General features: G+C 52.7%; 1 protein-coding gene and 1 long non-coding RNA gene across 9 annotated transcripts; one reads left to right on the top strand and one right to left on the bottom strand.

Annotated features, from left to right (window-relative positions):
* Positions 1-3675: 3675 nt before the first annotated feature.
* On the bottom strand, positions 3676-24056 carry LOC120371407 (maestro heat-like repeat-containing protein family member 7). Of its 8 annotated transcripts, none has more exons than XM_039487096.1 (10): positions 15933-16041; positions 15379-15474; positions 13972-14107; positions 13649-13743; positions 12050-12202; positions 10283-10430; positions 9703-9851; positions 6845-9561; positions 5185-5321; positions 3676-5080 (listed from the first exon to the last, which is right to left on the bottom strand). In XM_039487096.1, the coding sequence occupies exons 2-6, from the start codon at positions 15457-15459 to the stop codon at positions 10335-10337; spliced, it is 561 nt and encodes a 186-aa protein (XP_039343030.1). In that variant the 5' UTR covers positions 15460-15474; positions 15933-16041; the 3' UTR covers positions 3676-5080; positions 5185-5321; positions 6845-9561; positions 9703-9851; positions 10283-10334. The 8 variants fall into 8 exon arrangements, with proteins under 8 accessions (XP_039343030.1, XP_039343032.1, XP_039343033.1 ...); XM_039487098.1 differs by having other exon boundaries at positions 3676-4913; XM_039487099.1 differs by having other exon boundaries at positions 3676-4660.
* Positions 24057-24180: 124 nt separating this feature from the next.
* Positions 24181-26013, top strand: LOC120371408. The gene is made up of 3 exons (XR_005584328.1): positions 24181-24693; positions 24969-25270; positions 25808-26013. It is a non-coding gene; the product is annotated as an uncharacterized LOC120371408 (long non-coding RNA).
* The last annotated feature ends 1219 nt before the right edge of the window (positions 26014-27232 follow it).

Below are 27232 nucleotides of genomic sequence, written 5' to 3'. Positions count from 1 at the left end.
CCAGGCCGCAGCCTGGGCAGGAGGGGCGGGGGGCGTGGCTGCTCCCCACTAGCAGCGCCACCGCCTTTGCAGGCTCCTGCCCCCCTGCGCTGAGCCGGCTCCTCCATGGCTGGGGCTCACTGCCCCCACGAGCCGACGCTCTGGCTCTCCCGAGCCTCTGGAAAGCGGCTCCTCCCTGCTGAGCCAGGGCACCGTTTTTTAGCGCCCCCAGGGCTGTCCTTAGGATTTATGGGGCCGTATGCAGTATTATTAAACTGGTGCCCTATGCCCCATGGCAGCCTGAGCTTGCAGCCGGGGGGTGGGGGGGCGGAGAGACAAGGCAGAAAGAATAAAAAGACGCCCAGCCTGCCTCACGGTGGCAGAGAGTCACCGTTCCCCGCAGAGACCCCTGTACCCTCTCCCTCACGCAGAATGGACGTGCAGAAGGTACCTAATTAAAAGCACTAATTTTGAGAATAAAAAATGTCAGTCACAGGTTTTTTGATATGCCCTGAAGTTTGTCAGACATTTATTTGCAAAAACTTTGTAGTAAGGGTGAGTCAGCTGGCTTGCTGAATACAACATTAAATATTATGGAAAAGCTCAGCGTCAATCGCTCCCCCACCTCCTTCCCCCTGCTTGGCTACCTGCAGGGAAGGATTTCTTTTAAGCCACAGGCAAACAGCCCAGTAGGAATGGCCATCTCTGTCCCCTTACTTAAATTCCTGAATTTCAACCAGGTTACCATGAACGATATCACTCTCCTGAGGATAACACAGCAAGATAAAGAACGGATGTTGCTTGAATGCCAGCAATCACTGGGACCATACGCAGCTAGGCTTTGTCATGCAGTGATACCAGATTACTTGCTACATGCATGGCGTTGTCAAGTGTCCTACCATGGAGGACAGAATAAAGCAGTGCTTCCCAGGAACCTTCTGCAAAGGCTTTTGGAGTACCTCCAGGAGAGCTTCATGGAGATGTCCCTGGAGGATTTCCGCTCCATTCCCAGACATGTTAACAGACTTTTCCAGTAACTGTACTGGCCGCGAATGCATCCCAAGTCCCCAGGGCAAATTAATCATTAAAAAATGCTTGCTTTTAAACTATGTCTTATATTTACAAGGTACACTCACCAGAGGTCCCTTCCATGGCTTCATTGTCTGGGATAGTTGCTTGGGAGGGCTGGGAGGGTAATTCTGTCAGGGTGAGAAAAAATTCCTGGCTGTTGGGGAGAACGGAGTGCTGTGTGCTCTCTGCAAGCTCGTCCTCCTCTTCCTCCTCATCGTCCCCGTCCGCAGAATCCTCAGCCATGGCTGCGATTACCACCCCCACCTCGGAATCCACGGACAGGGATGGGGTAGTGGTGGCGGACCCCCCTAGAATTGCATGCAGCTCAGCACAGAAGCGGCATGTTTTCAGCCCTGCCCCAGACTTTCTGTTTGCTTCTTTGGTTTTCTGGTAGACTTGTCTGAGCTCTTTAACTTTCACACGGCACTGTACTGAGTCTCTGGTGTGGCCTCTCTGCATCATGGCCTTGGAAATTTTTTCAAATGTTTTTTCATTTCGTCTTTTGGAACTGAGTTCTGTTAGCACGGAATCCTCTCCCCATACAGCGATCAGATCCAGTACCTCCCATGCAGTCCATCCTGGAGCTCTTTTTCGATTCTCAGGAGACTGCATTGTTACCTGTGCTGATGATCTCTGCGTGGTCACGTGTGCTGGTGAGCTCTCCACTCTGGCCAAACAGGAAATGAAATTCAAAAGTTCGCGGGGCTTTTCCTGTCTACCTGGCCAGTGCATCTGAGTTCAAATGGCTTTCCAGAGCGGCCACAATGGTGCACTGTGAGATAGCTCCCAGAGGCCAATACCATCGAATTGCGGCTACACTAACCCTAATACGACATGGCAATACCGATTTCAGCGCTACTCCCCTCGTCGGGGAGGAGTACAGAAATCGGTTTTAAGAGCCCTTTATATCGATATAAAGGGCTTCGTTGTGTGGATGGGTGCAGCGTAAAATCGGTTTAACGCTGCTAAATTCCGTATAAACGCATAGTGTAGACCAGGCCTTAGAGCTCAGTGGGTCTAATATTTATTTAATTTTCTCTCTTTTATAAAGGAATTAGATAAAGGATTCCTGTCAGCTAACTGCTAAGTTATCTGCCAAAACACTAGAGTTTTTAGGTGTCTAAGGAGCCCCTGGAATCATGGTTAAATTACCCTCCCCCGCCACCACCAAAATTTGAAATGGTGCCCCTGAGTGCACAGTACCTACCGTGGTCCCCCATAAGAGCTGCATTAACAGGCAACTCTGCAAGTGACCCCCATGCCTCTCTAGTTCCTTGGCCACATGTATTCTGTCCCTATTCTGGCGGCTAATCCAGAAAGAGGAAAAGAGCTCCCCACTGCTCCCACCTGAGGGATGTGTTGGGTTGAGATCAGGTGGTCGAAGCAGGCAATAGTGACAGAATCTGAGACTTGAAGCTCCTAGAGTGAGTGACCTCTTACCTTTATAGACCTGCCCTTCAGTCATACCCAGCGATATTAAAGTTTAATGTGATAGTAAATAGACCCATTTTAAACCCTTCACCACACAAGACAAAGCCCGTAGGATTCATCATTCACTATTTATTTCTCTTTCCCTGGCTCCCTACAGCCACCAGCCACCTTCGAGCTTTCCCTCTTCTCTCCCAGGCTCTGCTCACTTGATTGCAGGAGCTCAGCGGATGGTCCAGCTTTGCTCTTTCACTTCCATTCTTCACTTCTTTGGATGGCTGCATTTGCAACTGAGCAGCCTGATGGAAATACCTGAGTCCTCTGTCTTGGCAGGCAGGCCAAGCAGCTGGGGGAGGTTAGCCTGAACTGTCAGGAGTGGAGGCTTGGCCCATAGGGTAGGGTTACCATATTTTAACTTTCAAAAAAAGAGAACACTCCATGGTGGGGGAGTGGTAGCCCTGCCCCCTATCCACACCCTCCCACTTCCCGCCCCCTGACTGCCCCCCACAGAACCCCCAACCCCTCCAACCTCCCCTGCTCCTTGTCCCCTGATTGCCTCCTCCCGGGACCCCTGCTCCTAACTGCCCCCTGGGACCCCACCCCCTATCTAAGCCTCCCTTCTCCTAGTCCCCCTCTTTAGACCCTCCCACCCTAACTGCCCCCCCTAGAACTCCACCCCCTACCTGTCCCCTGACTGCCCCGACCCCTATCCATACCCCCACCCCGACAGACCCCAGGTCTCCCACACCTATCCAACCGCTCCCAGTCCCCTGACTGCCCCCCCAGAACCCCAATCCCTCCAACCCACCCTGCTCCTTGTCCCCTGATTGCCTCCTCCCAGGACCCCTGCTCCTAACTGCCCCCTTGGACCCCACCCCCTATCTAAGCCTCCCTTCTCCTTGTCCCCTCCTTACACCCCCACCCTAACTACCCCTAGAACTCCACCCCTACCTGCCCCCGACAGACCCCTGGGTCTCCCACACCTATCCAAATGCTCCCTGTCCCCTGACTGCCCCCCCAGAACTCCCAACCCATCTAACCCCACCTGCTCCCGGACCCTTGACTGCCCCGACCCCTTTCCACACCCTCGCCTCCTAACAGGCTCCCCCCAGAACCCCTGACCCATCCAAGCCCCCCTGCTCCCTGTCCCACGACTGTCCCTTGGGACCCCGTGCCCCTTCTCCAACCTTCCGGCCCCCTTACCATGCTGCTCAGAGCAGTGTGTCTGGTGTGTGGAGCCAGACAGTGCTGTGCTCCCCCACGGAGCGCGCCACCCCTCCCCCACGAGAGTGCTACCGGCACAGTGCGCTGAGGCTGCGGGGTGGGGGGGGAGCAGGGGAGGAGCTCTGGCTGCTGGAGGCCCAGATACGAGCAGCTCAATCCAGCCCGGCCACCGTGTCAGCTGCATCGTGCTCTGCATTGGGAGGGAAATCCTGGACCTTTTTAGATTTTTACAAATTCCTCCCAGATGGCTATTTAAAAACCCAAAAGCCGGACATGTTCGGGAAAATCCGGATGCGTGGTAACCCTACCATAGGGACTCCAGGATCTGCAGCTGCTGCCACCTATACGGTGAATCCTCCAACTCATCACCCAAGCTCTTCCACATTCTGCAAACTGGCCTCACTGTCTGACTATGTAGGAGAACAGAAACCCTTTGTTACAGCAGGAGAGTCTCTTCAATGCTGCACTCTTTGCTTGACCTTTCAGAGGTCACTGTGAAACACGACTACCCTGCCCCTAGGAGTCTCTCAAGGAGCTGCCTGTGCAGTCACTTGGCACCCACCAGTAATGGTCTGACAGTGGCATTGCAGAGGGAGCTTAGCAGACCGTCCCTTCTATGACTTCCTGAATTGCTGCCAGGACTGATTCTAAGAGAAGAGCAGATTTCTCCTCTGTGCTAGGGAGATTCCCATAGGAAAAGCAGCTATGGTGGGGGAGGAGGCAATACAAGCACTACCCCTGAGCCCTTGAATAGCAGCAACCAGCAACCAGCAGCAACTCTGGGAGCCAGGGGATTGGTGTGTCTTGCTGGGACAGCAGAGCTGGAGAGCAGAAAAGGGCATTGGAGGAATCGTAGAAAAGTCAGTGTCATGGCCATGTCATCAGCAGCCAGACCTAGTGGTCAGAGGCAGAGTCCACACTCAGAAGACAGGAGTCAAGAGTCAGCTGGGTCAGGATACTGGAAGAACAGAAGCAAAACACCAAACTGAGTTTAGAACCTCAAATCAGATGAGTCACAGCGAGTCAGGATGCCAGGAAATCAAGCCTGGGCAGTGGGAGCAGGAACAGCTAACACATGGTCCAGAAGACAGGGGAGCTCGGGTGTTCAGACAGCTTCTTGTTCCTGCTGTTGGTTTAAGGAGGTCCCGGGGGCCGATTAGCTGCTCAGGGACTCTGCCATTAGGCCTCAGGGATGGAGCCTCAAACTGGGTCTGGAATTCATAAGTCCTAGGTAAGCAGTTTTTAGTAGGCTTCCAGGTGGCCTGCTGCAGTGTGGCTGCTCCCATGAGCCCTGCAGACCCGGGTTAATGACCCATGGGTCATGACAGTGAGTGATCTCTCCCCACTCAAACCTCCTCCAGGATCCTGGACACATCCTCTAAGAATAAAAAAACAAAGTCATGATGACAACTAGGCTATGTAACAGGAGCTCCCTCTTTGTTGCAACAGCCCCAAGTGCCCAGAAGAGTGAACGGTTCTTACCTCCAGGAGACGCATGGGATCTTCCATCTAAGCCTCAGTAGGACCCATGTTGCTTGGTTTGACAGGATAAGATCATCTGTTCCCACTGCTCTCTGAGCTGGGCTGGCTGAAGCATACATCTGTGTAAGAGGCTGGGACTGGAAGAGAGATGTTACAATCAGGGTCCAGGTACCCCAGAAGGAGAACAGAGGGTCTGAAACCGAAAGGCTAAGCAATCAAATCAGCGGATTCGACAGAGAATTTTTGTACCTGTCATAAACAGATAGTAAAGGGTTAACAAGCTCAGTAACCTGATGAACACCTGACCAGAGGACCAATCAAGGGACAAGATAATTTCAAATCTCTGTGGAGGGAAGGCTTTGTCTGTGTCCTTTGTTTGGATTGTCGTTCTCTCTTTGGATTTAAGAGAGGCCAGACATATTCTTCAAGTTCTCCAAGGTTTCCTGAAGTATTTTCTTCTATTCAGTATAGTGAGTATTAGAAGGCGGTTTAGTCTTATAATTGATTTCTACATTTGCAATTGTGTATTTGCTGGAGAAATATCTTTATTTCTGTTTGCTGTTACTTTGATTATTCTGAGAAAGGAGTGGGGGGGGGGGGGAACCTCTCCAGGCTTATCAGCTAGACCCTGTATATTTTATCCTGGTGATACAGAGATAGTGTACTTTTTTTCTTTCTTTAATAAAATCTTTTCTTTTAGAACCTGAGTGATTTCTTCCCTTGTTTGGATTTTCAGGGGAAGGGGAGGGGGAAAAGTGAATCCCTCTTTGTTTGATTCAAGGAGTTTGAATCAAGGTATCTCTCCCAAGGACAAGGGGAAGGGAAAGAAGGTGGGGGGAATGGATTATTTCCCTTTGTGTTAAGATCCAAGGAAGTTGGGATCTGTGTTCCCCAGGGAAAGTTTGGGGGAACAGGGAGTGTACTAGACACTGGAATTTCTAGTTGGTGGCAGCTTTACCAGATCTAAACTAGGATTTTAGTTTAGAGGAGTCCATGCAGGTCCCCATCTTGTGGATGCTAAAGTTCAAAGTGGGGAATAAACCTATGACAGTACCATACAGTGACATCAAATAAGGTCTGTTAGGAAAGCTGAGATGTTAGTCTGGAAACTGCTAAGGCCAAGATTGTGACTCTTAAGATTCAGTTTTAGTCACTACAAAGTGTGTTTTGTTTTGTTTGTCTGTTTGAAATTTGTCACTTTCTCTTGCTTAGTATCACTTAAATCTCTTCTTTGTTACTATGCTTTCCAAAGCACCTCAGTGTTGTGTGTTTGAGTGAAGTGTGAGTCTCCAGCCTACCTAACAGGCTGAGCTGTGCCCTGTTTCTTTGAAGGTAGCGAATAATTTTGGAGTGGTGCTGGGCACAGAGTCCACGGGCAGTTCACCAGACATCTCTCAGAGCCCAAAGAGAACAAAGGCGCATGAGAGATTCAGGCCCCACTGACCCATGGGAACTTCCCATAGAAGAGGCTACACAGTGCTCCAGACACAGCCAGCAGGATCCCTCCCACAAGCTGGGCCATGTCCTTCCCCTCCCAGCCCCACAGCTTCTTCCCCACCCCAGCCTCAGTAACCCCTCCCATCTCCCTGGTCTCCCCACCCACTCTCCAATACCAGGCTGTTTCCATAATGGAAGGAGGTTTCTACCAGAGTTCACTCACCGCTAGATCCTGGCCAGGCCTCGTGTCACAGCTTTCTAGCTGGGCTAGCAACCCCGTTGATAGTCACTCTTGCAGTTTGTTGGCTGGGAACTCAGCCCTCCAACCAGGTGACTGTCCTTTAGTCCACTCCTTCCTGGGTCATGCTCCTTCCAAACAAAGTCCAAAAATGTCTTGAACAGAAACAAGGCCTTCCACCCTCGTGGGGAGCTCTTCCTCAGCCTGATTTCGCCTTGGTCTGCCCTTCTTGGGTTTCTATGGTCTTCTATGTCCCCTTCCTTAGGGACGGTGGGAGAACCCTGTCCTACCCTGGACTCCAGGTTTTGGCCCAAGGCCATATGTTGAACAGCTAGGTCTGCTTCTGTACTTTTGCTGCTGTTTTCCCTTGTTTCCTCTCAGGTGGGGCTCACTTGGTCATCAATTTGGCCTAGCTCCAGGCTTTGCAGCCACAGGCCAAGCCACCCTGTGAAATACCCTCCTCCTTAAAATCCGGCCCAACCCGGGGGCAAGCTCTACTCTTGTCCAATCTTCATCCCTCACCATCTCATCTCGTCGCTGTCACCGGCTATGCACTCGTACAGCCTCGTACTCACCAGAACTCAGAGGCCATCCTTCTCTTCCTGCAGCCACTCATTCTCATTAACAACTGCTTGCAGAGCCTTGTTCTGAAGCCACTAGCTTCTTCTGTAGCCTTTTTTCTATTGCTGCTGCATCCCCCAAAACCTTTTCCATCAGTGTCTGAGCACACACCACTGCTCAACTCTCATGCCTGATTCATCTCTGTGCCAATCATTTCACTCTTCACCTCCCTGCAGCACCCGATAGGTGTGTTGCAGGAGGGTCTGCAAGGTCCATGGCCATCCCTGCCATCTCCACCTAGCCTGCCTCATGTGTGTTTTCCAAGAGGACACCTTCTCCTTTCTTTCTACCTTCTTGGGGCCCTGGCCCCTCCTTTTGCCACTCAGGAATTTCCTATGCAGGCCGGGTCTTTTGATATGGCCTGCTTCTCTGCACCAAAACCAAAGAACTTTTGTTCCTATCTTGGCATTAGGCTATGCTTGTACACTTTCTCAGGCCCTGCTTTCCTGGGCTAACCTTCTCAGCACAGCCACAGCATGCTCTCTGAGTCTTCTCTTTTTGTCCATGGGCCTAGCAGGTTGATTTCCCTTTGCAGGATCTCTCACAGGTACTGCTGCTGCTCCCTCAAGATTAGCAGCTGCATCTGTAGCTCTGCCTGCCCTTCCTTCTGCTTCTGTTGGGTTTCTAGGAGCTGCTGGAGAAACCCCGAGACCTGCTTTGGCTGCTTAGCCAGTCCCTGGAACTCAAATGGGAAATCCCACTTGGGGGGGATGGACCTTCCTTCAGTAACCAAGACTTCCATGAGCCCTCACAGATGACAGGGGGAATTCAATCCTGCTGACTATGCCAATAATCAATGAATCTACTCATTGTTACGTGCCCTCTGATCCTCCATCGATGGTCACTCCAGCACCATGGCAGTCTCTCTGCCTGGTAATTCGGCCCTCTGGCCGGCTCACCACCTTTAGTCCATGCTTCTGGGGCTCAGCTTGTCACACACTGGAAGTCTAAAGAGGTCTTCCCAGAGAAAAAAGTTCTTCTGCTCTTGCTGGGGCTCTGGCTCAGATCTGCAGCTCCCTTGCTGGGCTTGGTAACCCTCTCTGGGTGCGTGTATGCCCCCTTCTTTGGTGCCAGTAGAGGAACCCGGTCCCACCCTGACACTGGTAGCAGCCCAGGGCTCTGTACTCAACAGCTAGGGTTGCTCTTTTCTCTTTGCTGCAGATTTCCCTGGGCACATCCTACCTCTCTTTTCAAGTTCCCTTCTAGGCTTTCCTTACTGCTTTCAACTTCCTACCTAGTTCTCATTCCAGTTCATAGCCCAGCTAGGCTTTATCGCCGCTGAAGTCTGGTTCTTTCGGGGCCAATAAATGGTCCCTCTGAGGTAGGACTCATTCTGTAATCAGTTTGGCTAAGCCCCAGGCTCTGCAGCCCAGGGGAAAGCACTCTCCTTTCCCTGTTACAGACCTGTGCTGCCCAGTCCTCCTCTTATTGGGTTGAGGTGAGTCTTGCTCACATGCTCAGGGCTCGGGAAGAAATTTTCCTCCAGGGCAGATTGGCAGAGTCCCTGGAGATTTTTCACCTTCCTCTGCAGTATGGGGCACGGTTCACTTGCTGGAGGATTCTCTGCACCTTAAAGTCTTTAAACCATTACTTGAGAACTTCAATAGTTTAGACATAGGTTAGGGGTTTATTACAAGAGTGGGAGAGTGAGATTCTGTGGCCTGTATTGTGCAGGAGGTCAGACTATATGATCATAATGGTCCCTTCTGACCTTAAAGTCTAGGAGTCCATGAGTTCAGACCTCTCCAGTTCAGACCTGGTTTCCAGAGGGGCTAAGTTTACAAAGGCTCAACTGGCTGCAGTTGGAGTTTTGCTGGTTCTGGTGACTCTGACGTTCATCATTCAGAGGCTGACAGGTTTGTTGAGGGGAAGGTGAAACCCCATTGCTGATCAGAAGGAGGTCAGAGTCAGGTCTCTAGGAGCTGAAGGTTCATTTGTCCTGCTGCGGGAAGTGGAGCTGGAGAGCAGAGATGTTATGTGAATGAGACTGCATGATGGAGTTGGAGACTGAGGGACGGGAGCCTCCTCCCAGAAATGCTCCCAGGAGAACAGGTTTGAGGACATCTGTAGGGAGCCTCTTGCTAGGAAAAAAAACAAGACTGGCGCATTGATGGAGATGTCTCTGTCCCAGGGATGGGGGAAGCTCCCAACCAGGCTATGCAGCAGGGATCCCATTTCTCCCCCAGGAGACCCATCTGCCCAAAGAAGTAAATGGCTCTTACCTCCATGAGGGAGCGTGGTCTTCCCTCTCAGCCTCTTTGAGAACTAGCACTGCTTGGTTTCATAGAACAAGGTGACCTGTCCCCACTGCTCCCTGAGGTGGCTCAGCTTCTGACTGCACCCATCTGGGAGGCAGTCACACACCCAGGGCCTAGAAGACAGGTGGGGAGGAGGTTCCTATTCATGTTACCCTCGGAGAGTCCATAGAAGGGCCAAAGGAAGAATAAAGGGCAGGAGGTGAAGCAGGCCTTGAGCCTCTGGCCCATCCTCACCTCCTCAAATGTGGAGCTTCCTGAGCTTCAGTTGGGTAGGCAGTCTGTAGCCCTGACACAAAGGTCCTTCTGCGCCATATGGGGCAGGGAGATCTCTGCCTGGGAGCACGGGGAATGGGATGGGGGTCAGAGGAAGGAAAGAGGGGAGGGGTATGGGAGTGAGGGGAAGAGCTCATGCCCCAGATGAAGGAAGTTTGGGGTCAGAGGGAAGGACCCTGGTCCACAGAGAGGGGAGAGAGTTTCTGTCAGTGACAGGGGCCTCCATTTCCCCTTCCACTAGCCCCCCATTTACAGTGAGACAGAGCAGTACCTGCAGCAGGGAGCGGGAGTTGCTGAACATGGGAGGAGAACCTTTAAGGGCATCAGATGAGGCACAGTCCTTGCAGCGCCTCGGGCACCTGGTGCAAGTGCCGGATGATGCAGAGCTGGCACATCACCTTGGCTGTGACATCCTCCAACTGCAGGGGAATGAGAACATGTCAGAGACTGAGACACTGCCCAGGAATCAGGGAGGATTAGGACACCTGGAACCAGCACCATTTACACCCAGGAGCTGCTCATATCTGAGTGGTGGATTCACCCTCCTGATCCCCAGGATGGAGGCTTGTTGTCCTCTGTAGTGACCTCCAGTGCCAACCACCCTCCTTGTAGGGTTAGCTCCTGCCACCTCCCCCTCAGTGCCCCTGACAGCTGTTCCACCTCCAACCCACCTGGGGACACCGCTCAAGTTTGTAGAACCCTCTCCTCCACCCCTACCTCCATCCCCACCCAGGTAGGGCAGGGAGGGGGGAAGGAGGGATTCTGGCAGCAGTGAAGTGGGATGGGGGGAGGTTGAGACCTTTCCCCAAGTCCAGGGCCGGCTCCAGGCACCAGCTGAGCAAGCTGGTGCTTGGGGCGGCAGATTCTAGGGGGCGGCATTCCGCCCAATCCTAGGGCGGCATTGACGCTTTTTTTTTTGTTTGCTGCTCTGGCCGCCCTGTAGGGGGCAGAGGAGGGGAGCGCCCTGCAGCAAATTCGGCAGGGCAGCCCGCGTCCTTCCCTCCCCACCGACCGGAGCAGCTCGGAGCCCTCCCGGCAGGCGGCGCGGAGGTCGGGGCCGCGGGGTGAGCGCCCACCTGAAGCCCTGGCTGCCCCTCTCTCTCTCTCCCCCCTCGCTCCCTCTCCTTCCCCCCATTAGACCAGTCGCGCACTCTGCAGCACAGGGAGTCCCCTGGCTCCGGCCACCCTGTAGGGTTTTTTGTTTTGTTCTCCCCTGCTTTGCCGGCTGTGCCGTTCCTCCACCCCCACTTTGGCGCTCCAGCCGCGCCGCAGGTTGTTTTTTTTCACCTGCTTTGCCGCTCCAGCACCCTGTTCCCCCCGCCCCCTTTACCGCTCCAGCCCCACCGTGGTTTTATGTTGTTGTTTTGTTTTGTTTTTCCCCTGCTTTGCTGCTCCGGCTGTGCTGCAGTTTCCTCCCCACCCCGCTTTGCCGCTCTGGCCCCGCTGTGGTTTGTTTTTGTTTTTTCCCTGCTTTGCCGCTCCGGTGGTCTTCCCCCCCCCCTTTTTTTTTTTTGCTTGGGGCAGCAAAAAAGCCAGAGCCAGCCCTGCCCAAGTCACCCCAGTGACAAATGCTGAAGCCACAGGATGGCAGCCCTGGTGAACGGGGCAGGTCAGCAGCCCCTGCTGACTGAATCCTCCCCTTCTCTGTAGAGCAGGTCCAGCCCTGCCAGCAGCAGGACAAGCTTCCCCCACCCATGTGCCTCAGAACTGCCTGGCCAGTCGCCATCACCCATCAGTCCTTGGCCTCCCAGGCTCCCAGTGATGGGAGCAATTCTGGAGGGTGGCTCCGGTGACATGGACACTAGGCCACAGGGAAATGGGTGCAGCTCTGTGGGGCAGGAAAGGTTCACACAGGGCACTTAGGGGACTCTCCTGCCCTTCCCAGGAGTGATAGCAGAGCATCACATTCTAAGAACAGAAGTCCATGAAGTCCAGAAGTCCCCACTAGGCTCCTTGCTCCCAGGCCAGTGAATAGTGATAAGATGGGAATGAGGCCTGGGCCCCGCCCCAATCTCCTGAGTCTAATGCAGCTGCTTACCTTGTCCCCCATCAGTTGCTGGGCTTCCCCCAGGATGGAGGATGTGAGGAGCAGCCCAGCCTGGCTGACATGCAGCAGGGGATCATGGATTGCCAGCATTGCTGTCTGGAGGAAGTATTTTCTCTGCCCCTCAGAGAAGAATTTTCCAAAGACCTAAAACCAACAGGACACGAGGCTTTAGCAGATTGCCCAGAGCCAGCCTCCAAGTCCTGGAGATAGAATGGCCTCACCCTCTAGTGCCCCAAAGGGAGGGTAAGAGAGCTGCTGTAGCCAAGGCAGTTCATTCCCCAGGAGGCTTTCAGGGTCCCATGGCTCAGGGAAGCCCCTTTATTAAAAGGTGGCAGATGCTTAGGGACCAAAGCCTCCAGTGGCTCTTTCTGGAGGGCAATTTACCACAGGGGCCATGATGGGCTGGAAATAGATCTCTAATGTGGGTGAGCAGGGCCCACTCTGCTGTGCAGCGCACAGAGATGATAGGGGACCCTGTATTGCTTCCAGCAGAGACATCTCCTGCACCTCAGTGGCTAGAGGAGTGTGCATGTGGGGGAGGGGATTGGAGCTGACAGACCAAAGGTCTATTCCCCCCAAATTAGTGATTTCTCTAGTAGCTGGGTAAGGCCTCTGCAGCTCCTTGGTTTCTTCCAAAGGGAATCCAATCTGCAACCTGACAAGGATAAGGAGACTCATTTCCCTGTCCCCATCACAGACACTCCTAGGAAACTTTTCTTCTGCTGCAGCAATTCAGCTTGTGGGAGGCAGGACAAGCTCACACAGTCTCTCTCACGTGGCGTCTATAGAGCAGCATTCTGTATATGCACTTGTAGATCCAGGAGCCATTCCAAGGTCTCCTCTGTGATGTTGTGGAAATCACCCACTTCACCTTTGACTCCAATCTGGGGGCACTGTGTTATGGTGTGTTCCATGGTTTGGATGTTCTCACCACAGTTGTGAGACGGGGGGCGGGGGGTCTTCGATTTTCTACTTGTGCAGCAAGTAGCCGCAACTTGGGTCAGTGACAATGTGCTTCTTTGGAACAGTGGCTGAGGTCCAGATACTCTGCCATTCCATGGCCGGGTCTGGAGACATGAGAGGGGTGCATGTGGTCCATATTGATTCTGGAGCTCACTGTGTCCCCTACCCAGTTCCCAGGTTGGGGCGTTCTGCTTCCTGACTGGCAATGGAATTGGGCAAACCCCACCTCCTTTCTCTGCTTCTACAGGGTGAAGGGAATTAAACAAGGGTCTGATCAAGCAATAGTGACTGACTGACCCAGTGCTCTCCTCTCAGACACTTGGGGATCAGCCAGGGGGACAAGGAGCAGAGACACCTAGAGCCATAATTCTATATTAACTCACCCACCCGGGGATTCTCCTTATGGCACGTAGCAATGGCTCCATGTAAGACACTCAAATCACGGAAACTAGCGAGGTTCCAATGTGGGACCTTTAGCACCAGCCTGTCCCACTGGGTGCTGGATGAGGAACTTTGAGCTGGAAATAAGGAGTGGGCTCTTGTCCTGTCTCCAGGAGGCATCCACTGCAGGGACCCCAGCCAGCCCCACTCCCTGAGCTGTGTCATGCCCTGCCACAGTGTCCTTACCTCCTCCACCCTGGCTGTGTTCTTATAGCCCAGGAGCCTGCTGTCCTGGTGCCAGTAGTGGTACCACAGATCTTCTGCCTCGTGTATGGTCAGCCCTGGGAGAGAGAGAGAGAGAGAGAGAGAGAGAGAGAGAGACTTATCATTCTGGTTGCAGTTTCTGTGTCCTTCCAATCCTATTGGTGGCTGCACAGTGGAGTGGAGAACAGAGGCAGAGGGAGACTTGTCCTCCAGGTCAGTCTGAGAGAAATTGTCTGGGGTCCCATTAGCCACCTGTGGTCACTCTCAGTCCCCTGTTGGGTTCCGTGTCCCAGCGGGTTCCTTACTCCTCTGTTGGAGCAGCAGCTGGTACAGCCGGTAAGTCCCATCCCTGGCCTGCCGGCTGATGTCCTTGTCTGGGTCACTGACAAACAGAGCCAGCTGTGCCACATGGTGACCCATCCTAGGGAACTCTGCTGAGATCTAATGGAAGGGAGAGGAGAGGAGACTCCATCAGCATTTTCCTGTCAGCTCCCTGTCCCCCCTGGGCCAGAAGGCTCCTTCCCCTTAGCCCCTCTGCAGGAGATGCTGGGGGAGAGGAGCCTGAGATAGACCCTTCATTTGCTCTGCTGCCAAGGGAGCCAGGAGCTACTTTGGGATGCCAAGCAGGGGCTAGAGCATGGTCCCCTTAAAGGCCCAGGGACAACACTTGGCCAGGACAAGAAGAACTTGACTCAAGGCTATCTTATTCCCTGCTCTGACGCTGCCTCCCCAAGAGGAACACTCTGAACCCACAGCCCCTGCAGCAGCAGATCCTACAGCCCATTGGAGTCAGCCCGCCTACACCTGGAGACAGGGGGCTGGGGTCAGAGGTCACTCATGTCAAACTCAGGGAGGGTGACTGCATATCTGAGCAGGGATGTGCAGCTCCTAATGGCCCTGGCTCTCTCCTGGGACACCCTGGACACAATCCAGAGGTTGACATGCTGTGGGGAAAGGAGGCAGGTCAGGATCAATGGGCAGGTGGTGCTTTGCAAATAAGCCCCATCCCCCCAGCCCCAGGGGCCTGAGACATTATGTGCAGGGGTGGGGAATAGCTGAGTCATTGATCACAGAGCTTTAGAAGGGGATTCTTTCCCCCAGGATGCAGCTTGTATCCTGCAGGTCACAACTTGTCAGGGTCTCTCTAGATTGGGACAAGGTTCAGTGTCAGGGCTGGTCCCATCCTCCCAGAACTCCTGATTCCTGAACAGTTCACCAGAAAGGAGACTGAACCCTCGCCTTTCCCTGCTACTAAAATCCTTGGTGGGATGTAGGGAGTCACTGAGAGCACAATGCCCCCAGGAATTTCAAATCATATCAGAGAGAAGGGCTGATTCCCTGGGGTCCTCTTGTTTCCCTGCTTCATGTGCCTCTTCTCTGAGAACCATCTCCGGAATCTAATGGGGTGTGTGTGTTGGGGGGATGGGGGAAGGGGGTGGATTTCAGACTCTCACTCCCCAAGACAACCAGTGGCCCTGTGGTTAGTGCTCAACAGAACCAGGCAGAGCTCTGGTTTGAAGTCCCAGCTCCTTCCTCTGTCCCTCAAGAAAGCAGGACCTGATACTGTATTGCACTGACCTCCCCAACCAAAGACACCCCATTGGGGACCCAGCTAGGAGGACAGAGTAGAAAATGGATCTTCCAGTCTCTCCTTACCAGTCCCCCAAAGAGTTAAGGTAAAATTGGTTCCCACCCCTCCTTATGGGGCTCACCTCCAAGATGTAGTGGAGCCTGTCTGCGTCTGGGGACTCTGCCAGCAGGTTCCCCAGCATGGCATCCAGGAGCTCTGGCATGACTTTGTGCAGAGCCTGCAAAGCATGGGTCAGAGTTAGGGAAATTGGGCCTACATCTGCCACAGGATGGGAAGAGGGGTCTCTGGGAAGCACTGGTGAGACTCCCAAACACACATCCTGGCCTCTCTCATTCACAACCCACTGCAGGAAATTAGCAAGGATTGATGACACCTGGATCTTTGATCCATGAGCTTAGCAGGTCTCTGCAGAGGGCCTTGTAGTCAGAAGAGTATGAAACAGCCAAGTTGCTATGGATGGAAGCTGGGCTGCCGGGCAAAACATGGCATATGAAAGAAAGAAAGAAAGAAAAAGAAAAATCCCCCAGGGAGGGGTAATCCTCTGGAGGGAAGGATCCAACCCTGCAGCTTGTTCCATCTCTGCCTACCCCACCCCTAAATCTGGAGCTCCAGCAAATCAAGGGAGCAGGGACCAAGGACCACTCTGGAAGAGGAGGATGGAGGAGGAGGATGTACCTGGATGTTGATGGTGTCCTTCTCTGTGCCCAGGGTGAAGACGGAGCGAAGGGCAGCTCGCAAGAGGTGGGTCTCTAGGTCTGGCTAAAGGGCAGGTTTCATGGTGCTGGCAAGAGAGAGGAGCTGGTATTAGATTGTGCAGTGTGGGGGTGGGACTGTCGCCAACATGGACACAAAACAACAGGGATATAGGCACAGGCTGGCGAGAATGGAAATTGAGGCACTGAGCTAGGGAATGACAAGGCCAAGACGTCACAGATAGACAGTGGCAGGACAGGAATAGCGCCTGTTCCCTGGAGCCTGCTGCCCCTCCTGTATCTGAGCCCGGGAGTGAGCCCCTCCTCAAGGCCCCTGTATTGTTAGTGGAGTGAAAAGAACAGCCCAGCCAGGAGAGAGTGAACCTTCCCACCCCACCATCTCTGCCAGAGGAGCCACTCCTGGGAGGTGACCTGGGAGTGGGAGAGATAGTGACTCCCAGCCTTGTGCCTGAGCAGCACTGGGGTTAGGGGAGCCGGGGGGAGGAGGACGGGGCTGTCTTGGTACCTGAGGTTGCCCACTGCGACCAGGGAGTTGGCGAGGATGGCAATGGGTGGAGAGTCTTTAGGAAGCTCCTCAATGAGCTCCTGTGAGACACAAAGGAGACAAAGGAGCGTGAGAGATTCGGGCCCTACTGACACCTCCCAATGAGTAGATTACACAGCCAGTGCCCCACGTGGCCAGCAGGATCCTCCACTACCTCCTGCTCCTCCAATTTCTTCCTGCCCATCAAACTTGTCCCCCTTCCAGGATTCCTGCCCAGCTCAGTCCCAATCCTCTTCTTTCCTCCTCCCTGTCAAAACTGCCCCCATTCAGCACCATCCCAGCTACCAAGCTGGGACCATGTGATTCCTTGTCCCCCAGTCTCAGCTGCCCTCCAGCCCCACAATTCCCCCACTGCCCAATCTCAGAATTTCTCCCTTCTCTTCTCCTCAGCCTTCAGCCCCAGCAATCCCTGCCCTCTGCTGCCCCCTCCAACGCCACCCAGCCCGCACCCATTAGCCCGGCGATACCCCTGCCAATCCCATGTCTCTCTCCTCCCTCCAGCTGCTGTCTGACGTGTCTCACTCACCACACTCCTCTCCACCATAGCCGCCTTGCAGCAGTGCAGCTCCAGCATGTCCTGCCCTCTGTCCTGTGCAGCAAGACATGCAGGGTAGATGGCCTGCAGGAACAGGAGCTGCTTCCCCTCATCCTGTACCCACCAGAAGTGGGGTAGAGCGAGAGAGAACCTGTTAGCTAGGGACCTTCCTGCCCCACCCACACCAGCTCCAGGACTCAGGCCTCAGTGGGGGATTGTGGGGACCCGCCTATTGTCCAAATCCCCCACGACTCCTACACAAGCAGGATCAGGAACTGGGACAGTGCCTGTGGGGGGAGGAGACCTCGGCTGTTGTGGGACAAACATCCCCATCTTGGGGGTCCCACATCATGGATGTAAAAGGGCCCCATTAGGGGTGGTGGATCATCAGGGACAAGACCCTCAGCAGGGGGTGGGGATGCTGGGAAGGGACAGGACAATCTTGGTTCCAGCCCAGGTGGGGAATATTTGCACCTTTTCTCTGCACCGGAGCTGCTCTCTGATGACCTTGAGAGCAGCTTCATCTGTGGACATGTCCACCCATTCCTCCTCCTCTGAATCTCTGAGGGTCCCTGCACCAGAGAGAGAAGGTAACAGGGTGATGCCTGCTGCCACTTGGGAGAAGGACAGGGGCATGGTCGGGAGAGCAGGATTAAAGACTCCCTTTCCCACCTCAGCCACCCAGGGCAGATTGGGCCCCACACCTCCCTCTCAGGGATGCCTTCAGCCCCCAACAACTTCAGAAGCCCATAGCAGAGAGAGCCCCCTGCACTGTCCAGGACTCCATGGGAGGTGCCTACTCCCCCAGCCCCGGAGCATCAACGACCAAAGTGGCAGCAGCTCTTGATGCCCCCCACCCCCAGTTCCCCTTGCTGCAGGGGCAGCTGTGTGACTGCTGCTGGTGTCAGTGGGGTTCACGTGGCTCAGGCCAGACACCTGGGCTGGGGACCCCCCCTACATCATATCACCGGGAGAGTGTCTGAGCCCAGGGTGTTCAGATTCCCATCCTCACCCCTTCCTGATCCCAGCCTGGCTCCTCACCTGGAACAAAGCAGCAGCGTCCATCGGCGTCGCTGCTGCCAGAGTCCCAGGCGCTGCTGCTGTCCCATGCTGAGCAGCTGGTGCTGGGACAGGGAGCTTCCACCTCCTGGCCTGAGGGGGCTGGAAGGTCCTCAGTGACCGGGCAGGGCAATGCCTCCTGCTGGGAATGAGGGCTGGGCTCCTGGGGCCGCTGCTGCCCACACAACAAGCCCCAGAGCCTCCCTGCCCGGTGCCCCTCCTGGGCTGGGTCCTGTCTGCAAAATCGCATCCTGAGCCAGCTCCATTTGGGCCTGGTCGGGGCCTCTCCCAGCTCGGTGCCTGCGCCGGGAGCTGGTTTTGTTCACCAGAAGGCTGGGCACTTCCGCCTTCTGGCCTGGATGGGAGCTGTTTCCCCGCCAGCGGGGATGGAGAGGTTGCTCTGCCCCTTGGGAAGATGGCAGCTGCTTCCCTCAGGCTCTGGGGCCACCTGCAGAGCCTTCTTCCTGAACATCCTCAGGAGCCTGGCCATCCTGGAATCGAACGGGGAGCAGGTGTGAGTCTGGGCTCAAGGCAGCCTTTCACTTATGGGCCTTTTCAGTCCCTCCTCATCCCTGCTCCAACCAGAGCAGCCCCTTCTCCCCCCACAGGAGTGCAGGGAGTGCAAGCTACACACCCTGGCAGGAATTCATTGCATGATCCGCTCCCAATGTTCCCACTCCTAATCCCTGCTGCTGCTGCAATATCCAGGAAATCTCATTCTTTTAGAGCAATGGGGTCAGTCCCAAAGACCATCGGTTACTCTGGACAAGCAGCCCCCTCCTGTCATCCCAGGCCACACTCCCCCGCCTAGGCTAGAGAAGGAACAGAACCCAGGAGTCCAGATTTCTCCTGAGAAACCATTCCCCACGCCAAAGTCACAAAGACCCTAGGCACAGGAAGATCAGGGCCCTCCTCATCCCCATTGATTTCCATGCTCAGCAGCTCACAGGGCCTGGCCCAGCTCAGAGACTCTCCAGCCTGGGGAACAGTGTCCCACAAGGGAAGGGCTAGGAGCCCCATTGCTGGGATCTTTCCAAACACACTGGAGATGGCTCCGGAGAAGCCCTTGCCCAGTCTGAGAGTGAGGGGCTCTTGGGGGCTGTTTGCAAATGAAATCCCCCTTTGAAGATGTTCTCTCCCCCTGTTTCTGCCTCTCTCCAGACAGACAGGGGAAGCCACTGAGGAACCCTAATGCCACTCACTTGCTCTAGGTGATGGTATGATGGATGGTGGATGTTCAGGGTCAGCAGATGTCCCTCGCCCTCCTCCTCACTCTCCAAGCCCAAGGAAGGCTGGAGAGGGTGGTGACCTGAGGAGTTACCCTGCCCAGCCAGCAGGCAGGGTGATGACTCTAGGGTGATCGACTGGCTGTGAAAACAAGAGTCTGTCTTATTGCCAGGGGACGGAGACAGTCAGCCAGCAGCAGCGGGGTGCAGAACACTGCCCTAGTGCAGAGGTGACAGCAGCTCCAGGATCCTGACATCCCAGCACTTTACACACCTTCCTGGAGCCTCCCAACCCCCATGGGCTGTAACCATGGGACCCCAACCATACTGATGGCAAATGGGCCTCAGCTACTGGCTCAGGGTCACACCGAGTGTCAGAGCCATGGATGGACCCCTTCACTAACCACTGCTGCACACTCCCTCTCACAGCTGGCAATTGCAACCAGGCCCTAATGTCCAGTCCCCCTGCCTTTGAGAGGGAGTGTCACTCCTGGTTCCATTGCTGCCTATTGATCTTTGGGACTGGGCAAGTTGCTCCCCCTCTCTATGGCTCTCTGGGACTCACATCCTCGAATGGGCTTTAAAAAAGACAATGGTTAAAGTTTGGCCCCAACTATTTCTTGTTTCTCTAGACTAGCCATTTTAGCAAAGTTTAGAATTCTTGACGTTCAACACCTGGAAACATCCCTTTCTCCTTCGCAGACAGCTTGAGCATCCCTTCTCACCCAGGCTCACTGCTGCCTGGAGTTAGAGAACTGACCCTATTCCCATTGGACCTACCCAAGGCGTCACACAGCAAAGCGGTGACAGAGCCAGAAAGAGAAGCCAACAGTCCTGACTCCTGTTCTAACTAACAGACAACAACCCCCACAGAGGCAGGGATACAGCCCAGGAAATAAGGGGTGAAAATTTTCATGGAAACCGTTTTCTGTCAGAAAATCCATTCAGACTAAACCACTTTGTTTCTTGAAATCATAACAAGTAGGATGAAAATTCTTTGCAAACAAATATTTGTTTGCAAAACAAGAGCATCTCCTGTTTGTCACAGTGCATTATATTGTCTCGTTGTACACAAAGAGGAGACACTGTGATCTAGAAAATTAGATGAGATGCTTTAGTCTGAGCTAAGTAGTTGCTGCTCTTAACAATTTCAAAAGAATAAAATACCAATAAAATAGAATATTATGTCATAATCTGATATGGCTCAATGTGATAGGACACGTCCTATTCTGCACTGCTACTAGTGACACTCTTCAGTGGATCCCCAACATCCACCCATCGTGAGGTAGGTGGGAGAGTACTGTTGTTCATACTTGACAGAAGGAGAAACTAAGGCTGAGAAAGGAGCAGTGACTTGTCTTAGCTGATGCAGCCAGTCAGTAGCAGAGTTGCTCTCAAATGAGCTACAGACCAACAGTTGTTCATAGTCATTATTCAGCAACTATTTTAGAAGAACTGAAATGTTAGAGAGGATCATGAACTGCTCCAAGACAATTAATGGAGAGCAGCATCAACATTGGTCAAACATATAACTGGTTGTGACTTATTTGCTTGGTCATAAAAGAGAACAACAAAGACCAGAATTTCCTCCCTGTCAATAGCCCCCTCCTCAGCCAATCAAGGTTGAGCCTTTGAGGGGTGGGAGGCTAAGGGTTCTCATGAAATAGCCCAAAGAATGGTGCAGGTCTTTTGTATATACTAAACAGATTGAGCTTTTCCAATGTCTCATTATAAGGCGTCATCCCCATCACTCAATTATGAATCTTTTCTGTACCCTCTCCAATTTTTTTAACATAATATACAAAATGTGGACACAAGAACTGGATTCAACATTCCAATACCAGACTCACCAATGCTGTATCACTTCCCTTTCCATACTCACTACTCTATCCACCCAAGAATGGCTTTAACCTTTTTTACCACAGTTTCACATTGACAAATTATGTTGAGCAGCTCGTCCACTATGGCCCTGAAATCCTTTCCAGGGTCACTGCTTTCCAGCGGACTGTCCACCATTCTGTGGGGTGCCGCCTGACTCCTTTGTTACTGGAAGTATGGGTTTGCATATGGCTTTATTGAACCCTAATTATTCAGTAAGTATTTTAGAAGAACTAGCCCATTAGAGAGAGAATCATGAATTGCTCAAAGACAATGAATGGAGAAAAGCAGCAAGAGCAATCAAACACAGGTTTGGTTATGGCTTATTTCCTTGGTCTTAAAAGAGAGTAACAAGGACCTGAGTCTCCTCCCTCACAATAGCCCCATGCTCACGCAATCAGCACTGAGACTCTGAGAATCAGAAAGCTGAGAGTTCTCACCAGATGTCCCAGGTCACCACCGGAGGGAGTCACTCTTGGAGCACTATTCCAGCCACATGTCTTTGGGAGGGCCTCCCACAATGAGAGTTGGAGTGCAAACCCCTCTTCCCCCGTCCCCCACTCCACATGCACAGATAGGTCCTGGTGGTGAAAGGAGAGCAGGGGGAAAGGACAAAGATGCAAGAGAAGAAGAGAAAGGAGGGAGAGACAGGAAAGGGGAAAACAAAAAGGAGAAACCCCAATGTCCCCAGTGATTCTAAGGGACAAAGTCCTAGGTCGGAAATAAAATGCTGCTCCCACAATCTAGTGTTTTCCTTTCCTAAAAATCAGCCGGCACCTGATGGATAAGACTGAATAGGTTTCAAACCTCTCGGAGGCTCTTACCTTCTATACAAGGACGTCTGTTTTCTAGCAAAATCAATAAAAGGAGAAAACTCCAAAGCGGGTCCTCCTTGCACTCACGTACGTGAAAATGAATTCTCTCTCAGTCCTCAAGGAGAGACCTCGAGAAGACTTGCTGAAGCAAAGCCACAGGGATCTCCAAGGTTGCCCCTGTCCTGCACCCCTGTCCTGCCTGGCTGATGTCAAGATTTCTCTGTGAGATCATTGCCTCCCCATCACCTTTGTCCAATAGGCTGAGGTCCAGCCATAGGCCCTTGTGATGTCACTGCCTCCCCCACCCCTCCCCTGCAATGCTGATGTCCTGCCCCTGTCCAGCCACATTGGATGTTTGAGCAGCTTCCACTGGATCATCCCACTCAATGACTCTTCATTGTGGGGATGACACCGACTACACAGTAGAAGACAAGAGTCTCTTCCCCAGGCCGCAATCAGGTTTTCAAAAGTTAGTAGACTTTATGGCCAGAAGGAACCATTAGAGCATTTAATCTGATCCCCTCCATATCCTAAGGCCTCCTGTATGTCAGAAGAGCTGGGTTTTTCTTTTACTCAAACATTTTCCAGAAAGGCATCTAGTATTTATTAGAAGATATCAAGAGATGGAGAAGCCATCATTTCTCTTGGTAGTTTGTTCCAATGATGAACCACCCTCTTACAAATCTGGGTCTTATTGTCATTATACGTTTTCTGATTTCTGCTTCCATCCATGGGGTCTTGTCATGCCTGTCTCTGCTAGATAAAAGAGCCCTTTTATACTCAACATTTTCTCTCCATGAAGTCAAGCAACTCACCTCTCATTCTTCTTTTGTACATACTAAACAGATTGAGCTTTTTCAAAGTGTCATTATAAGGCATCATCCCCATCACTCAATTATGAATCTTTTCTGTACCCTCTCCAATTTTTAACATAATATTAAAAAATGTGGACACAAGAATTGGATTCAACATTCCAAAATCAGTCTCACCAATGCTGTATCACTTCCCTTTCCATACTCACTACTCTATCCACCCAAGAATGGCTTTAACCTTTTTTACCACAGTTTCATATTGACAGATTATGTTGAGCAGCTCATCCACTATGGTCCCAAAATCCTTTTCAGGGTCACTGCTTTCCAGCGGACTGTCCACCATTCTGTGGGGTGCCGCCTGACTCCTTTGTTACTGGAAGTATGGGTTTGCATATGGCTTTATTAAAACCTAATTATTCAGTAAGTATTTTAGAAGAACTAGCCCATTAGAGAGAGAATCATGAATTGCTCAAAGACAATGAATGGAGAAAAGCAGCAAGAGCAATCAAACACAGGTTTGGTTATGGCTTATTTCCTTGGTCTTAAAAGAGAGTAACAAGGACCTGAGTCTCCTCCCTCACAATAGCCCCATGCTCGCCCAATCAGCACTGAGACGCTGAGAATCAGAAAGCTGAGAGTTTTCACCAGATGTCCCAGGTCACCACCAGAGGGAGTCACTCTTGGAGCACTATTCCAGCCACATGTCTTTGGGAGGGCCTCCCACAATGAGAGTTGGAGTGCAAACCCCTCCCCCCCAGTCCCCCACTTCACATGCACAGATAGGTCCTGGTGGTGAAAGGAGAGCAGGGGGAAAGGACAAAGATGCAAGAGAAGAAGAGAAAGGAGGGAGAGACAGGAAAGGGGAAAACAAAAAGGAGAAACCCCAATGTCCCCAGTGATTCTAAGGGACAAAGTCCTAGGTTGGAAATAAAATGCTGCTTCCACAGTTTAGTGTTTTCCTTTCCTAAAAATCAGCCGGCACCTGATGGATAAGACTGAACAGGTTCCAAACCTCTCAGAGGCTCTTACCTTCTATACAGGGACGTCTGTTTTCTAGCAAAATCAATAAAAGAAAAGGAGAAAACCCTGAAGAGGGTCCTCCTTGCGCTCACGTACTTGAAAATGTATTCTCTCTCAGTCCTCAAGGAGAGACCTTGAGAAGGAGACTTGCTGAAGCAAAGCCACAGGGATCTCCAAGGTTGCCCCTGTCCTGCACCCCTGTCCTGCCTGGCTGATGTCAAAATCTCTCTGTGAGATCATCGCCTCCCCATCACCTTTGTCCAATAGGCTGAAGTCCTGCCAGAGGCCCTTGTGATGTCACTGCCACACCCACCCCTCCCCTGCAATGCTGATGTCCTGCCCCTGTCCAGCCACACTGGATGTTTGAACTGCTTCCACTGGATCATCCCACTCAATGACTCTTCATTGTGGGGATGACACCAACACACAGTAGAACACAAGACGCTCTTCCCCATGCTACACTCAATTGTTCATAAATTAGCAGACTTTGTGGACAGAAGAGACAATTAGACCATGTAATCTGACACCCTGCATATCACATGCTTTCTATATAGCATAGTAGCTAGTTTTTCACTAAACACATTCCAGAAAGGCACCTAGTCTTCATTAGAAGCCATCAAGAAATGGGGAATTCCCAACGCTTCCCTTTCTAGTTTGTTCCTTTGGTGATTCATCTTCACTGTTGAATATTTGTGTCCTGTTTCTGCTGTTCCCAACTGGCCTGGGTCTATCACATTTGTTACTTTTTGTCCTGATTTCCTTCCGCTCCTGGAAGTTGATGTTCCGAAATTTTTCATGAAGGATGAATTCTAGATGACTTTTTCAAATGTCTGGGTAAAGATAGCTTTTGTATGTCACCCTCCCCTTGTTCCCGGTATCTTATAAATCCATTGCACTCATTGATGTGCTGTTCACGCACCATTTCCCTCAAAGCTCCTCCACATACTTTGATGCGATCCTATCACATGCCTGGAAAATTACTAGGTTTTCCAATATTTCTAAAATATTAAGGGATTCCCCAAAGCCAGAGCCAGTATTGGTAAAGGTTCTGTGACAGGGTCAGGCCAGATGGCTACAAGAGAGTGTTTTTTTTTTCTTTTCTTTTATAGGAGTGTGGTCAAAGGGCTAAACGTAGGGAACCTGATGGGGACACAGAGCAGAGAACCCCGGACATCGCCCACTGCGCCTCAAAGACGACAAGGAAGCCAGCGGACGCCGCCCAGAGGAACTGTGCCAGGATGCGTGAACGGACTGAGGAGCGGAAATAGGCTCCACAGTCGCAGGAAATCCCATTGGCCAACTTCCTCTCCCTGCTTTTGTAGATGGCCAGTTTGGCCAGGGCCAAGAGGAGGCTGACAAGGAAGTCCCGTGACTTAGTGGGACCTCGGATGGAGAGTGCATAGATGAACAGGTGAGGGGAAAAGTGCAACCAAAAATTTAATAATATATCTAAGAGGAGCCAGAATAGGGGCTGCAACCTGGCGCACTCTAGATAAATGTGCGTCAGGGTTTCCCTCGTGCTACAGAAAGGGCAGGTGTCCAGGATAGGGGTAAACCGCATGAAGTACACGCCCATGCTCATGGCCCCATGGAGGGAGCTGCCAACTGCTATCCCCAGGGGCCTCGGAACCAGGGTGGAGTACAGGCTGGCCCACTATGGCTCCTCACCCCCAAGAGGTGGCAGGGGGTCCCGCCACTTTGTGACGGGGCGGGACACGAGGGTGAGGAAGTGAAGGGTGTGGAGCACAAGCGTGTACAGATGTTTCCTTGGTGGGATCTGGAACCGAACCGGCTGCAAATCGTGCAGCCGGCTCACGGTGAAAGGGTGGGGTGGCCAGTTGGGTCCATGGGGCAGGGGCCCGATGAAAAGGTCCGGAGGGCCAGGAGTGAAGGGTGGGACTCTCCAGTCACTTTAAATCCCAGCTGCTTTTCTTTCTCTTCCCCTCAGAATCTTCAAATGGGCCTGGATTTTTTGCTGAAGAAACAGAAATGATTTGGGAGGTTTTATTTGGAGGGTTAAGAAGGGTCTAGAACTGAATGTTTTTCCAACCAAACCCGCAGATTGATTGGTTCTAATCACTTTGTGACATCAGGACCACCAAGAAGATGAAACCTTATCAATGCAGACTGGGAGTGTGTCTTATTCAGACTTGTTAGCAATTCAGGTTCAGTTTTTGTTGTTGTTGTTTTGTTTTTGTAATTAGAGAGAGATCTCATTTGTAACCAAGCTTTATCTGTATTTATGAACTGATTAGTAGTGTAGTGCATAACAGGACTCTGGAGTCACATGGAGGTGAATCAATGAACCTGTGTTTGAGAAGGTTAAATGAACAAAGTGATACAAATTCCAAAAGCCACCAGGGTTTAAATATGGGCTGGAATTTCAGCCCTGAAGCCCTGGGGACTGCACTGGTTGGGCAGAGCTGCTCTAAGCACCAGGGCAAACCCCATGAGACATGGAAGGCCATTCATCTGGTTTGAAGCTGCGCAGTCCCAGTGTTGTGGAGCACTGTCCCTGTCCGGTAGGGACCCAGCGCTGGATGTGGCTTTGTCCGGTAAAAATGAGAGAGAGGAGGAAACAGTGCTGGACTTACAGCTTGCGTGCCCCTGGTGGGGTCCGCACATTGCCCCCGATGGCTGAGCAGTTGAAGGGTCCTTGGCTCCGAGCTCCCTCCTTCTGCCTGCAGGGACTTGGAGCTCCAGGTCCCCTGCTGCCCGCGGCGGCCGGGAGCTGCGGAGTAACCCCACCGCCCACAGCAGCTCGGAGCTCCTAACCCCCGCAGGAAGTAGGGGTACCACCACTTTTAATGTTTAGGCACCCCACAGCCCAGCACCCCTTGCACAGCCCCCCCAAAACTTCCCATTGCCCCACACAGACCCCCCCCCACTGGCCAGCACCCCCAACTGCCTATCACCACCCACCCCTTCACTGCCCAGAGCCCCCCCACAAACCCTCCCAGACACCCACTGCCCTGTGCCCTGCCCCCACTCACCAGCCCTGCTGGGAAGTGACTGTGTCTGCTGGGCTGAGTGAGGAGCCCTCCAGCAGGGCTGCGTGGGGCCGTCTCCCGCTCAGCTGGCCCTGCCCCCTGCTGGGACCTGGGATCGGCAACATTTGATGTTTTAGGTGCACCTAGAATGCTGGTGCCCCTAGGCCAGGGGTCGGCAACCTGCGGCAGGTGTGCCGAGCCAATTTTTACTGGCACGCTGGGTCCTGGCCCCGCTCAGCCCACTGCCGGCTGGCAGGAGTTGGCGGATGGAACCCCACACCGGCAGTACCAGATTTACCATGGGGACAGGCCCATGGTCCAAAGGGACACCGTGCAGGCCTGCTTTTCTCCGCCCCCCAACCCTGTTGGGGCAGACGCTTAGT

This window comes from Mauremys reevesii, linkage group 9 (genome assembly GCF_016161935.1).
Source record: "Mauremys reevesii isolate NIE-2019 linkage group 9, ASM1616193v1, whole genome shotgun sequence".
In the NCBI taxonomy this organism is placed as follows: domain Eukaryota; kingdom Metazoa; phylum Chordata; order Testudines; family Geoemydidae; genus Mauremys; species Mauremys reevesii.
This window is presented reverse-complemented; position numbering and strand designations above follow the sequence as displayed.

Coding starts and splice junctions, on each gene's coding strand:
- LOC120371407 (XM_039487093.1), bottom strand. CDS start 18,358: ATGCGATTTTGCAGACAGGACCCAGCCCAGGAGGGGCACCGGGCAGGG. Junction 17,622..18,090: donor ACGCTGCTGCTTTGTTCCAG/GTGAGGAGCCAG, acceptor TCTCTGGTGCAG/GGACCCTCAGAGATTCAGAG. Junction 17,164..17,523: donor AGCTCCGGTGCAGAGAAAAG/GTGCAAATATTC, acceptor TGGTGGGTACAG/GATGAGGGGAAGCAGCTCCT.